This window comes from Cebus imitator, unplaced genomic scaffold, assembly GCF_001604975.1.
Source record: "Cebus imitator isolate Cc_AM_T3 unplaced genomic scaffold, Cebus_imitator-1.0 Scaffold49, whole genome shotgun sequence".
Taxonomy (NCBI): Eukaryota; Metazoa; Chordata; class Mammalia; order Primates; family Cebidae; genus Cebus; species Cebus imitator.
Window position 1 is genome coordinate 4,496,438 of NW_016107364.1, and position 12,875 is coordinate 4,509,312.

A 12,875-nucleotide genomic window follows, 5' to 3' on the forward strand; every position below is an offset into this window, starting at 1 on the left:
CCGCAACCTCCGCCTCCTGGGTTCAGGCAATTCTCCTGCCTCAGCCTCCTGAGTAGCTGGGATTACAGGCACGTGCCACCATGCCCAGCTAATTTTTTGTAGTTTTAGTAGAGATGGGGTTTCACCATGTTGACCAGGGTGGTCTCGATCTCTTGACCTCGTGATCCACCCGCCTCGGCCTCCCAAAGTGCTGGGATTGCAGGCTTGAGCCACCGCGCCCAGCGGTGGAAAGACTTTCTTTAAAGAAGCCTCCTTTCTAAATCTGTCTTGAAAGACCAGAACCGTATCTCACTCACCTCCTTTCTCAGCACTTAGCATAGTAGTAGCCATTGAAAATTTCCATATAAAAAGTCTTTTTGAGTGAATTATAAATGAGCTTATCTTCATAAATGTTTTTACAGCTCTCTAAAGAATCAGGGAAAGCTTTATATGGCTGGCAACTCTAGAGAGCACCACATGAATGCATTTGCTAATGTTCTTTCATTCTCCCCTTGATATGTCCAAAACAGTCCAAAATTCTGGCATCTCATACTTACATTCAGCCAGGATACTCCAGAATGGCCATAAAGTTTGTTGAAATATCAGCATATCTGTATCCTGCTTAGTACGCAGCTGTTGCCTGAAGCCCCGCTACTTGGCCTTTTTCATGCACTACCCCCTCTAGACACTTGAAAGTTAGGGTTCAGCACAGGCAGTCCTGCTCTCTATATGGTCAGCAACCATGCTGAATGGTGGCTGTCCACACCACAGTGCTTCTTGAATATACATTGAACATCATCCATGATGATCTAAAAAGTAAGCTCTTCAATGCATGGTTTTCAAAAATTTATGTAATATTGAGATATGTGGTAATTTGTAAATTTGAGATTTACAGAATAAAATGTGACTCTGATGCTCTCCAGGTACAAAATTAAAGATCAACAGATTAAAGGTCAATTCATTTTTAAAATGAATTGTTTTACGGATAATTTTTAATGTCTGAAAAACATTTCTGACTCATACACGGAAAATTGACATTTATAGCTCATGCAAGAAAAATATTTTATCCATCACTAACATATATCAAAAAAAAGGTCAACAAATATAGTAACCACAATAATGACAGATTTGAGGGACTTTCAGTGACTTTTTTTTTTAATTTGAAAGTGCCCAAAGAAATAATTATGTCTTATGCTTAAAGTATTAGCCTTATAACAAAAAGGCAAATTCTGAAGGACTTGGACCCATTTACATATTAGTACTAAATATATCACTTGCATACATTATCATCCTATAGCATGTATCTACCTGTTTACTTAACAATCACCATTATGACAAGTTTTATAAGGAAATAAATTATTTCAGCTTATAGGATAACTATTTTAGGTGTGAATAATGTATGGCTAGGGAATGACAGAGCAATGAGGACAGTCCTTAGCTACTTGACTTAGAACTCTGTCATCTGTGAACACGTGCTCACCAATTTCCCCTACTAAGAAATAATGGCCATCTAATATGAATTCACTTATCCAAAATTTCGCTCTTATCATTACATAAGTTCTGTGAATTAGTGAACCTCTCAATGTCCTCAGAAAACACTTTTTGAGACAGAATCTCTCTCTGTCGCCAGGCTAGAGTGCAGTGGCACAATCTCTGCTCACTGCAACCTCTGCCTCCCGGGTTCAAGTGATTCTCCTGCCTCAGCCTCCTGAGTAGCTGGGACTAAAGGCACGCGCCATCACCCCCAGGTAATTTTTGTATTTTTTAGTAGAGATGGGGTTTCACCATGTTGGCCAAGATGGTTTCGATCTCTTGACCTTGTGATCCACCCGCCTTGGCCTCCCAAAGTGCTGGGATTACAGGCGTGAGCCACTGCATCCGGCTGTGAAATAACTTTTTAAAACTAAGTTTGCCACATAATTCTTGTGGTCAATTAAAAAATGAGTGATTATGGCACACAGAAACCATTTGAAAATATTTAGGTCTAACTCTCTCAACTTCAATTTGCTTCACCTTCAAGAATTTTCTTCACAGCTACATTTCCTTTTAATATTTCTGTTAAGTTACATTTGATCTAACACAGGTTAGTTCATGAGAGGCCTCAACCACTTTGAGAATCTTCAGATGCACTGCAAACTATGGGTACTTGAACCTGGATTGTACACATATGTAGAGAATATTTCTTCCATTCTGAGGGAATTTTTAGATCACGTGACATTCATAAAGGGATCCTCTTTCATGACCAAGACCTCACCTGCATTCTTCATCTCCGTCATACCTCTGGAAATCTGACCAATTACGTATCCCTCTTTCTCTTCCATTTTCAATTTACCGCTCTATACAGAATATTCATTTTAGAATTAAATATGTGCAATCTGCCCCTTTAAAAGAGGAAAAAACACCCACCTCCACCATGCCAATGGAAGTGCTCATCAGTTACTAACGAACTCTTAATTGCTCCATGTAACAGATGAATTTCTGTTTTTCACTTATTTTTATTGCTGCAACTGGCACTTTGACTGCTCCCTGTTTCTCAAGCCCTCGTGCACTCTGGCTGCTATGGTATCCTACACCTGACTCTCCTGCCTAACTCTCTGGCTTCTCCTACTCAGTCCATTACCTTTTCCCCATACACTGCCCATCTCTTACACGTTATTTCCCAGAAATCTATTCTACATCTTATTTTCTCCCATTTTAGACCAGGACACCAGGTTGCCACAGGCATTCCAATGGAATGATACTACAATATAAGGATGCCTGGGGCTCTGTCTAAGGCCAATTAAATCAGAATTCCTGGGGAAAGGGCCAGGCATTTGCATTTTTTTTGAAGAGTTGAAAAACAGTGCTCCAAATACTGTCTTTGGATAATTTTATTCATACTAACAACCTCAACACCAATCTCTATGACCTACACATATACATTTTCAGACCACATTTATCTCTCCACTCAGGTAGAGCTACATATATCTAATCTTTAATATGGAACATCTCCATAAACACAAACTAAACACATTATTTTTCCTTTAAAACAGTTTTTTCCATCTACATTTCTTTTCTGTGATGGTAATTCCGTCTAACAAGTCATCAAGCAACAAACATTAGAACAGTCCTGGGATACCCTATTCTCTGACTCCCTGATCCAGCCACTTGTGATCCAGTTTATTAAATACCTCTCAGTTCTTTCACTTACTCCATCACTGATGCCGCTTCTTTAGTGTAAGTATTTACTGTGACTTACTTAGACTTTTGCAATTCTTTCTTAGTTTATCTTCTTTTCCTTCAGTTACGTCTTCATCAAAATCACACATTATTCTTCTACTTAAATTACTTCAATGACACCTCATTGTCTATAGCATAGTGTCTAAGATTTCATCCAGCAGGCACAGAAGGAATACCAGCTACCCCTTTGTCTGAGATTGCCTCCGTCTTCAGCCTCCTGCTCTCTTTCCCTTAGATTCTGCAGAAGCCCTAGGATACTCCATGCAGGTCTCCAACCATAGTATATCTGAACTTTCGCACATGCTACGCCATGCAGACAATGATGCCTTCCTGGGTGTTCTTCAAAAGTGAAGGTGAGCATATCTTCTTCCCTGTATTCTCTTTGGCTTCCCTGTTCCAACGACTTTGTGCTAATCCTGGGGCCCTTTAGATTGTTGAGGGAAATGGGCATTGTCCCCAGAGCATACTGGCAAGTCCTGTGAGGCGAGTAGCAAGCTCCTTTTCTATCAGTCATACAAGGAATTTGCACTTCCAGACCTTAGGTTTCCTAGTTATCCTTTTAATGGCATAGCTTATTTATTGTTTTACCTTCTTACAGTGTGATTTATCTTTGCTGAAAGTCCAACTTCAAGTACAAAGGGGGTGGGGGAAGCTCTATGGCCCAATAATTACCAAAAATAATCATTTCTAAATAGAAATTCTTAAAATTAGGTAAACAGAAAGCCTGCTGCTTCTTTGAAAAATCTATCAAATAAATGTGTCCCTGATTTGTATGTAGTAGAAAGTACATATATCTTTTTCATTAAGATAGTTTTGCCTATGCATGCATGTATGTGTGTGTGTAGAAGGGGGGGTAGGTGCTTCCAAGTTTTAGCCCATTAGGTATTAACAGTTAAAATACTGAAAACTCCCATCACCAGATGATATGCTTTCACATTTTAAAATCTGTAGTTAAGGGAGAGGTGTTGGCCTGGCGCCATGGTTCACGTCTGTAATCCCAGCACTTTCGGAGGCCAAGGCAGGTGGATCACTTGAGGTCAGGAGTTCCAGACCAGCCTGGCTAACACGGCAAAACCCCATTTCTACCAAAAATACAAAAATTAGCTGTGGTGTGCACCTGCAATCCCAGCTACTTGGGAGGCTGAGGCAGGAGAATTGCTGGAACTCAGGAGGCAGAGGTTGCAGTGAGCCGAAATCATGCCACTGCACTCCAGCCTGGGTGACAGAAAGTGACTCTGTCTCAAAAAAATAAAATAAAAGAGAGAGGTGTTTACAAGGTCAGTGTAAATGGGAAATGTTCAAAGAGACGTCTCTTTTCAATGCCATTTATCTTTCATGTTGGAAAAAAGTCATGAAAGAAAGTCTCATAATTTACAACCCTGACCTTCACTTTATAATGAGATGTCACTTTTTAACACAAATAAGGTAACTATCCTTCAGACTGCTGTTTAGAAAATGTAATTATAGATTCATCTTTGACATTAATATGATTTTTGTACTTTATAATATTAAAGAAAAAGTAACATACAGGTTATTCTAGTAATTGTGGAACTAAAAATTTTACTGGTTTCTCAAACTGTTATACATTAGGTAATACTGTGCCAACCATGCATCCATTCTACTGCATTAGAACTCTACATCAATTAAATCAACTGCAAAATAAACTCGTAAGTTGTTCATTTGTTTTTATTTCACAGACTTTGCCTGTTCATAACTCATTACTAAAATTTCAATAATTAGTCTGATTCCAAATTTTACAGTTATTTGACTCACTCAGAGATATTTTTGCGCATGATCTCCAAATCAATTTTATAATGTCTATAGGCATATTCTTCATCCAAAGCATAGAGATGGCCAGGTTTTGGCTTAGTGTTCTCTTAACTCTGGCACTCTCTCCACTTACCTTCTATGATGTAGATGCATTCTCGGTCCGGGGGGTACTTGCTGGGATAGTTGGGAGAGGTAAAGATACCTCCCTCTGCATGCTTTGTCCAGGTTCCACACTGCATTGACTTTTGTGTTTCTGAGGTGGTTTGCTTTTCTGTTAAATACAAGAAAAATATTTTCAAAAGAACCGTCATCCAATTTTCTATAATACTAAAAATAGAGAGGACATTCTTATAATATCCATTAGTAGATTAACTTTTAAATGTTGTTTTAGCCAAACCAATCAATTACACACATTATAACAGGTTCAGATATTCTGGAATATTAAATGTAGGAGGAAAATAGGAAAACACAAAATAATTCGAGGTCTTCCAATAGTATTTTTCTAAGTAGACACACCTGTTCCTTTCTTGGTTGCCCCAGACAAATGGAGGATGATTAAACTTGCTACAACTGAAACAGAAAAGAAAAATTAGAGATAAAATACACAGAAATGATCAAATTCCATAAAAACATAACACAATTTCAAGATAAAATACTATCAAAGCAGATTAATTGTATCATTGTTAACTGTTAGAAGTTGATTCAGAACTTGCATAAACTGATTTGAAATGTACAAATCAGGAAACCTTGGGACTCCCTTAAAAAGTAACACAAGTTAAGAAGGGATGAGACCCAAATTTCTAAGGCAAAAACATCCTTCACTCTAAAAGCAACATGACAATTTACTCTTGTCACACACATTACAGTGGGACTTCAGGAGTCCCACTGTATCTAAACTACCCTTAGGGAATGGCTCTGCTAGCATCTCTGAAGGAAGAGAGTGGCCAGAAGGCAAAAAGGAGGAAAAGAAGAAGCAAAGGATGAGAAAGCCTCCATGACTGTTCCTGACACACTGCAGTGTGGCTGTATTTTAGAAAATAAATACTTAGACAAATCCTACAGGCTGTGGGGGAGGGGAGCAAGCAAGAAGCAGATTAATGGGGACTGTGGGCATTAAGCAGCATTATTAGACTGTTGCCTACAAAAATGTTTTGAACCTCCAAGTAACCCTGTCCTCAGTCCTCAGAACTTTCTAAGCTGTGAAATTAATCTCTCCTAACCTTAACTTTGATTTAATACCAAATCAATCTATAGAGATAGACTATTAATTTGAGAGAGGTGATTTACAAAAGCATTATACCGAGTCAGGTTTTCAGTGTCAAAGAGACTCTGATCTGTAACTTAACAGTAAAGCTGCAGTGCCATTATAATCTAAACTTGTTTTACTTCCACATTCTTCATCTAATCAACATTTTTACAAAATGAAGAACTAGCAAAATATTAAGTATTCTAGTCTTCATAATTTGATTTTTCTTCTATTTTATTTTTCTTATTCGTTTTGTTGTCCAATAACATAAAAGGTCTGCTTTCATACTGTCACTTAAAATGAAATGGAGGGGAGAGCATAATTCACAAATATTTCCTCAATTAAAGCTCACCATAGAGGCTTAAACATTTATACTTAAACATTATTCTAAGAAAGGTACCTAAGTGTTAATATTAATAATTAAAAAATTATCAACTGTGTATTACTTTATGCTCTAGGCAGGTCATTTGCATTTTAGATTAAGTCACTGGCTGCTGTGGTTACCGTGTTTCCAAGGGAAAAAAAAAATCAATTTAATTTGCCATGATTTTGCTCACACCCAAAACACAAAGGTACACATCCTTCACGATCAGGATGTATTTGTTTACTCCGCTCTTCCTGATTTGCTGAAATCGCATTATGGACCAGGTACTGTGTTTAACTCATCAGCAAAGCCCTCTCTTAACTGCGTGGCCCGCGATCCACACTCTCATCTTTGCTTAGTAATGTCAAATTTCCACCGCACAGTTTCTTATGCTGCCTTTTACTCGATGACTCGTCATACTATTTTCCTCTCATTCCTTCCCACCTCGACACTGCCCGCGTTACCACACACCCAGAAAGCGACGCTAGCGGTATCCTGGGCGGAAGAGGGTGGACGCTGACCCTCGCCCTTCCCTCTGCGCTGGCTTCAGGTACATTTCCCGCTACCTCCAGGACTGCGTGAGACCAGGGATCCCCGAGCTCCGGGAGCCCCGGGAAGAGGAAGATTCCTCTACCCTCACTAGGTATCCCCGCTCCCTCCCGCTTTCCACCTGCGCCCTCGCCAAGGCCAGTCTCTGCCGCACGCACGTGTCCATCCCCGAACTGCGCGCTATTCTCAGCCCCCGGGGGGTTCCTGCGCACGGAGAGCCCGTTCACCCTGGCAGGTTCTGGGACTGGGCGACGGCTGACCGCGCGCCGCCCCCACGCCAGGGTCCACGATGCTGCGATACAGAAAGTTTACGTCGGCCCCGACCCGCGCGGGACTGCGGGGTCCGCTGGAGCGCGGCGCAGAGGCTTCTCCTGCGCGTTCGGCCGCGGGAAAGGGGCGGGCAGGAGGGCTGGCTCCGGAGCGCACGGGCGCGGCGGGCAGGGTACTCACTGTGAAGCACGGTGCGCCCATGGATCATGTCTGTGCGTTACACCAGAGGCTCCGGGCTCCACTAATTCCATTTAGAGACGGGAAGACTTCCAGTGGCGGGGGGAGGACGGGTCGAGAGGTGTTAAAGACGCCAAGCGAGAGCGAAATACAAGGGGGCCAAGGGGGAGACCGAGAGGAAGGGGGAGCTCCGAGCCCACGCTGCAGCCAGATCCGGATGAGTCCGTCCTCCGCCCCGGGCGGGCTCTCGCTCTCCCTGGCCCTCAGCGCCGCGCAGCCAGCAGCATCCCCACCGTGACGCTCGCATCACACCCGGGCGCCGGCAGCCACCATCCGCGCCGCCGCCGCCAGGACCCTCCTCCCGGGCATCGTCGCTGCCGCGGGGTCGGGAGGACACGGCGCGCGGGAGGCGGCGGGCGCGGGGCGAGCCCCGGGACGCCCCAAGCCGGGGCTGGGGCCAGGCAGAGGGCGCAGCGAGTCGGGGGGGCCAGTCCAGACCGACGGCAGCGACGGAGCGGGCGGCGGCGGCGGGGAGGGCTCAGTCCCCAGTCTCAGACGCGCCGCGCAGCAGGTCGGAGCAGCCTCCCCGGGAGGACGTCCAGCGGCAGCGCTCCTCGCTCCAGCCCTTGGGGATCTTCCGCTGAGGCATTGAAGGCAGGAGGAAGGGGTCCGTCATCGGCTCGCCGGGCTGCGCGCCACCTCTGCGATCTTGCGGAAAGAGGAGCGGGCGGGTGGGCGTCTGGGAGGCGGGCTGGAGGGCGGCGCAGGGGAGCCCGGGTGGCCGGGCGGAGGGGGGGGGGCGGGGAAGGGAGGGAGGAGGAAGGAGCCGGAAGACAGCAGAGTTACCAAGTGGGCCCCTTAGTCAAGGCTCGGGGCTCCGAGACCCTCCCCCTGGCCCGGAGCCCGGGTGGGATCGGCGTCCCGGGGCTGGTGCGCGGCGGAATGGGGCCGCGGTGGCGGCGGCAAGGACATCCCAGCCGCGCGGGCCTGGGGGAGGGGCGGAAAGGGGGTGAGGACCCGGCTGGGACTGGCGGCTCTGCTCGCTGGGGCGCGGGAGGAGGATGCAGCCGCAAATCCCGAGCCAGATCCTAGAGCCGGACGAAAGGCGTGTAAGCGGGAGGGGCCATCGTGTGAAAATCCCTTGTGGGGTTTGGTGTTTCACTTTTTAAAGGTTAGACTTTGCGGGCTCTCTGACTCCCACCCCTCGTTTTCCATCGCGTAAAGGAACCGGGCGCCCCCTCGCCCTGTCTCCCCGGGGCGAACGCTTCGCCGCAGATTCTGCTCTCAGCGTGGGAGACAAGGCAGGGGCGCGCCCCAGGAAAAGGCGGCGGTAAAAGTTTCGCTGCGGAGCACCGGGCCCAGTGCCAAGTTCCCCCCACCAAATTGCTCCCGCAAAGATGCCGGCTTCTTGCAGTGGACCCCCCCTCCCCACCTCGAGTTGTAATTGACTCCCGACCTCGAGATGTTTAAAACCACCCCACGACACACACGGTGACCCCCCCCCCCACCCCACGCCACTTCCTCTGCAGGCCCGCGCGGCGCGTTAAAGTCTGGGAGACACGAGTTGCGGAGAAACAGCACCGGAAGAGCCCAGGCTTGTAACATGCTAATCAATAAATACAAAATAACGGCCACCGAGAGGCAGCGCCGCGAAGGGCTGGAGCGCGGAGGTGCGGGGGAAGTCCCTCCCTGGGCCCCGCAACGGCACCTCCTCCCCTTCCCGGCTCCGTCCCGCCCTCCCTCCGTGGCATCTGCGGACACTGCCCGCGCAGACCACAGCCCAGCCCGCGGGACCGGGACTACGTAGGCCTCCAGCCCGGCCACCTGCACCAGCACCGCAGCTGGGGCTCTGGTTGGGGACTGTGGCGGCGAAGAAGCCGGAGTAGGAAGATCTAATGGCGGAGTGTGGAGGGTGGTCAGCAGCAGGCGCTGAGCTGTGAAGACTGGAGTGGCCCCAAAAGGCCGTGGAAAGGAGAAAGGGCCATGAGAGGAGTCCGGCGAGCGCTCAACGCTGGGCCCCTGCCTCCCGGCTCTGGCCCTGTCTCTGCTTCCCAGCACCTGCTGCTGCGGCGCCCACGTGCTCGCAGGGCTGCGCGGGGCTTGGAGTGCTCGCCGCGGTCCTGCCCACGCCTAGCGCAGCGCCTGGGAGCGGGTGGAGTTCTGCCAGTAAGTTAGGATGAGGGACGGTGAAGCGACCCCGCCGTGTCTGGCAGGTATTCAGAGATTCAGATGCAGCCCCCAAGGCTCCTACTACCACATCAGGCTTCTGGTTCCTCGATTTCCAGGGTGGGGTAAAGTGACCAAGCAGAGGGGAATGTGTGCTTGTGTGTGCGCGCGCGCGCACATACGCGTGCGCGTGTTGTGCATCCATTTAATGAAAGGTGGGTAATGGGGCAGGCAGGGAGTGAAGCAAGATGGAGAGCTAAAGAGAGAAAGGTGAGAGAAGGGGGAAGAAAGGGACCGGGTAAGAGAGAGAGAAAGGGGAAGCGGGGTAAGAGAGAGAAGGGAGAGATGAAGAATGGAGAGAGAAGAAAGGGAAAAGAGGAGGGGAGAGAGAAAGAGGGGACTAAAGAGAGTGGGAGGGAAGACGGAGAGAGAAGGAAGGGCAGAAGACGGGGGAGAGAGGGGAGAGGGCTTGAAGGCTGCGCGGGTCTGCACAGGCCTAGTCCAGCAGAGCTGGCGGCCTAAGAGAGGAGCTGCAAGCTTGAGCAAAGCGGGAGAGGTGAGAGGATGGAGGGAGAGCGGCGAGTATCCGCCCACTTACGCACCTACTTGTAAAAGGATCTAGGGTAAACACGCAGAAGGTCCCTCGGGAGTCCTATGACCCACGTGAGGTATTCGTGCCAGCGCGTGGTGGGAGGTGGTGGGCAGTGGTGGGCGTGGAGTTGAGGAAGAAATTCTCCAGCCTTAAAGAAGCAAAAGAGTTCAAAGATCAGTAAGGCCACTTAACAGAGGAATACGCAGGTGACAGAGAATGTCTGGAAAACGCTTTTTGGGATCTGGGTCATCTATGGAGGAGAGGGTAGAGATCTTGAAAAAGGACCAATCAGAAGAGTTGACAGTTGAATATTGGAATCTTTCTTATGGTTGGATGGCAATTTCTTCAGAAGTTCTGCAAAGTGGCAACATTTAAAATAATGTATGGAAAATTACTGCATTTCTCAATCACAGTTTGAAGGTAGAGAAAAGAAAACTTGGCTTTACCATAAATACTCCTACTCATCTAACCTTTTCTGTTCTCTTTGCCCAGGTGAGTTTTCCAGGACACAGATTTTGTAACCTGCCAAGGAAGTGTTCCCTTGTCTGTCTACCTTTCTACATTGCTAGGATAGTCCTTTTTTCAGGAGACAGGAAATTAGGAAGGAAATCTTAGGGAAGGTCCTAACCTTTTGTCCTTACCGGTATGTCTTGCATAAGCAGTGATCTCTCTTTCTCTCTCTCTCTCTCTGAATTAAAGGCTGTAGCACAGTGGCTGGATCATAGCTCACTGCAGCCTCCACTTCCTGGGCTCAACTGAGCCTCCCACCTCCTCTGGAGTAGCTGGGACTACAGGCACAGGCCACCATGCCTGGCTAATTTTTTATATTTGAGAGGGGGTCTTGCCATGTTACCCAGGCTGTTCTCCAACTCCTGGCCTCAAGGGATCCTCTGGCCTCCCGCTGATCTTTAATGACCAGTGCTCTCTTGGGCAATGTGTGGTGCTGAGGCACTACATTTTGCTGAAACCTCAGTGCTGAGGGAGTGAGTGTGCACATCCTGGACCCAGGACAGGACAGAGGCCTGGCCGGCTCACATGCTCTGATAACCAACCAAGAGAATGGGCCACCACAGATGCTGAGGCCCCCTCTGCACCCTCCTACTCCTCCCAGGCTGCAGATGCAACATTTTTGTTGACGATTCCATTCATCTTTCTCCATACACATCCGCACAAACTTTTCGCCATCAACTACATCCTGTTTGGCAAGCTGCCTTCTCATTTTTGAGTTCCAGGATCCACACTTGCTGAGTAATGCTACCTCCCTAATAGGGACCCATAAGATTTTTCTTTCTGAGGAAAACCAACGTATGGGAAAAGTTCAGTTTCTCCAAGAAAAGGTTGTGCACACGTATGGTCAAATTACAAGATGTGGTTATTTTGAAAGGGAGAGCATATAAACTGATAGCTTTTGTGAGTTGAGTGAGCCATCCTGGAAGACGGTGCCTTGTCACATTTCCCTAAGGTTAGCATTGAAATAGTGACTACTACAGAAGATGGTGCAGAATTAAAGCCACTTCAACCCCATGAAGTTGTCATTAGTTAGTTTTGTTTAGGAGCATTCATTGATCCTAACAATGAAAGATAAGAAAGACTACCAAAATCCAAAAAGAACTGGCGTAGGATACTTGCCCTTCCAATTCAAATGCACATAGTATTTGTCTACATACATGTAGTTCTCTATAGAAAAAAATAAAGCTACAGATCTACCAGGGCTCCTTCATTAATTAATCTGCAGTACTGGCATCATCTCAAAAGTTGTCTTTCTATCACTAAAAGAGGTGATGCTATAAAAAATAACTCAATAAAATAGTGCTTCTGATACATTCAATAGTATAATAATATTTTTTTTATTTTTACGTAACTATTTACATGGTTATGAAGTTCAAAGGTATTTGCATTTAACAATAATGTACGTCATAATATTTGTTTATCAAAAACTTAAATAATTTGCTAGTAAATATAGGAATGTTTTTAAAAAACTTATCTGCTGCACTCTGACATGAACCTGGCTTTAAGTAATGTTGAATAAGCTCTTTCTCTTCAACAGTCTATAGTTGTACCCTAACACAGTAGAAAGTCGTCATGAAATAGAAAAAAACATGTCAAAATGTCTGAAATCTTACATTTAAACCAAGCTGGATATTTTATGATCACCACTGGGGAAAAATAAAATATGGTTTCGTTAGAAGTACAAATATATTGTATTCTTAGACAGCACAGAATATTAGCCTTCTGTGGGTGAGAACTTTCATAGCACTTCCTTAGCCAGTTACTTGATAGTACTTTCAGATACATAATCCATTGATCCATATCAAAATTTCAGAAAAGAAGTTTTTTCACTTTGATTGATATTTACTTGGCAGTGGTTTCTAAAATTAATACCAGTTTTATAATCACTTGATTAATTATAAGCTCATATTCTGTAAATCAACATAAACTTCACGAACATTATGAAGATATACCCCATGATTAAAAAATGTAAAGGCACTGTGCAGAAGCTACTATGTATATTGCTACTTTCTGAAAATGTATAATAATAAAAA

At 45.9% G+C, this 12,875-nt stretch overlaps 1 protein-coding gene across 6 annotated transcripts in view; it reads right to left on the reverse strand.

Annotated features, from left to right (window-relative positions):
- Positions 1 to 8,308, reverse strand: part of NETO1 (neuropilin and tolloid like 1) — a 114,975-nt gene extending 106,667 nt beyond the window's left edge. For 2 of the 6 annotated variants that reach the window (XM_017527535.2, XM_017527534.2), the window contains exons 1-3: positions 7,578 to 8,303; positions 5,485 to 5,538; positions 5,102 to 5,239 (exon numbers count right to left, since the gene is read on the reverse strand). In XM_017527535.2, the coding sequence (XP_017383024.1) occupies positions 5,102 to 5,239; positions 5,485 to 5,538; positions 7,578 to 7,605 (220 nt within the window). In that variant the 5' untranslated portion in view covers positions 7,606 to 8,303. The other 4 variants (XM_037738136.1, XM_037738135.1, XM_037738137.1 and 1 more) reach the window with 4 other exon arrangements.
- Positions 8,309 to 12,875: the final 4,567 nt, after the last annotated feature.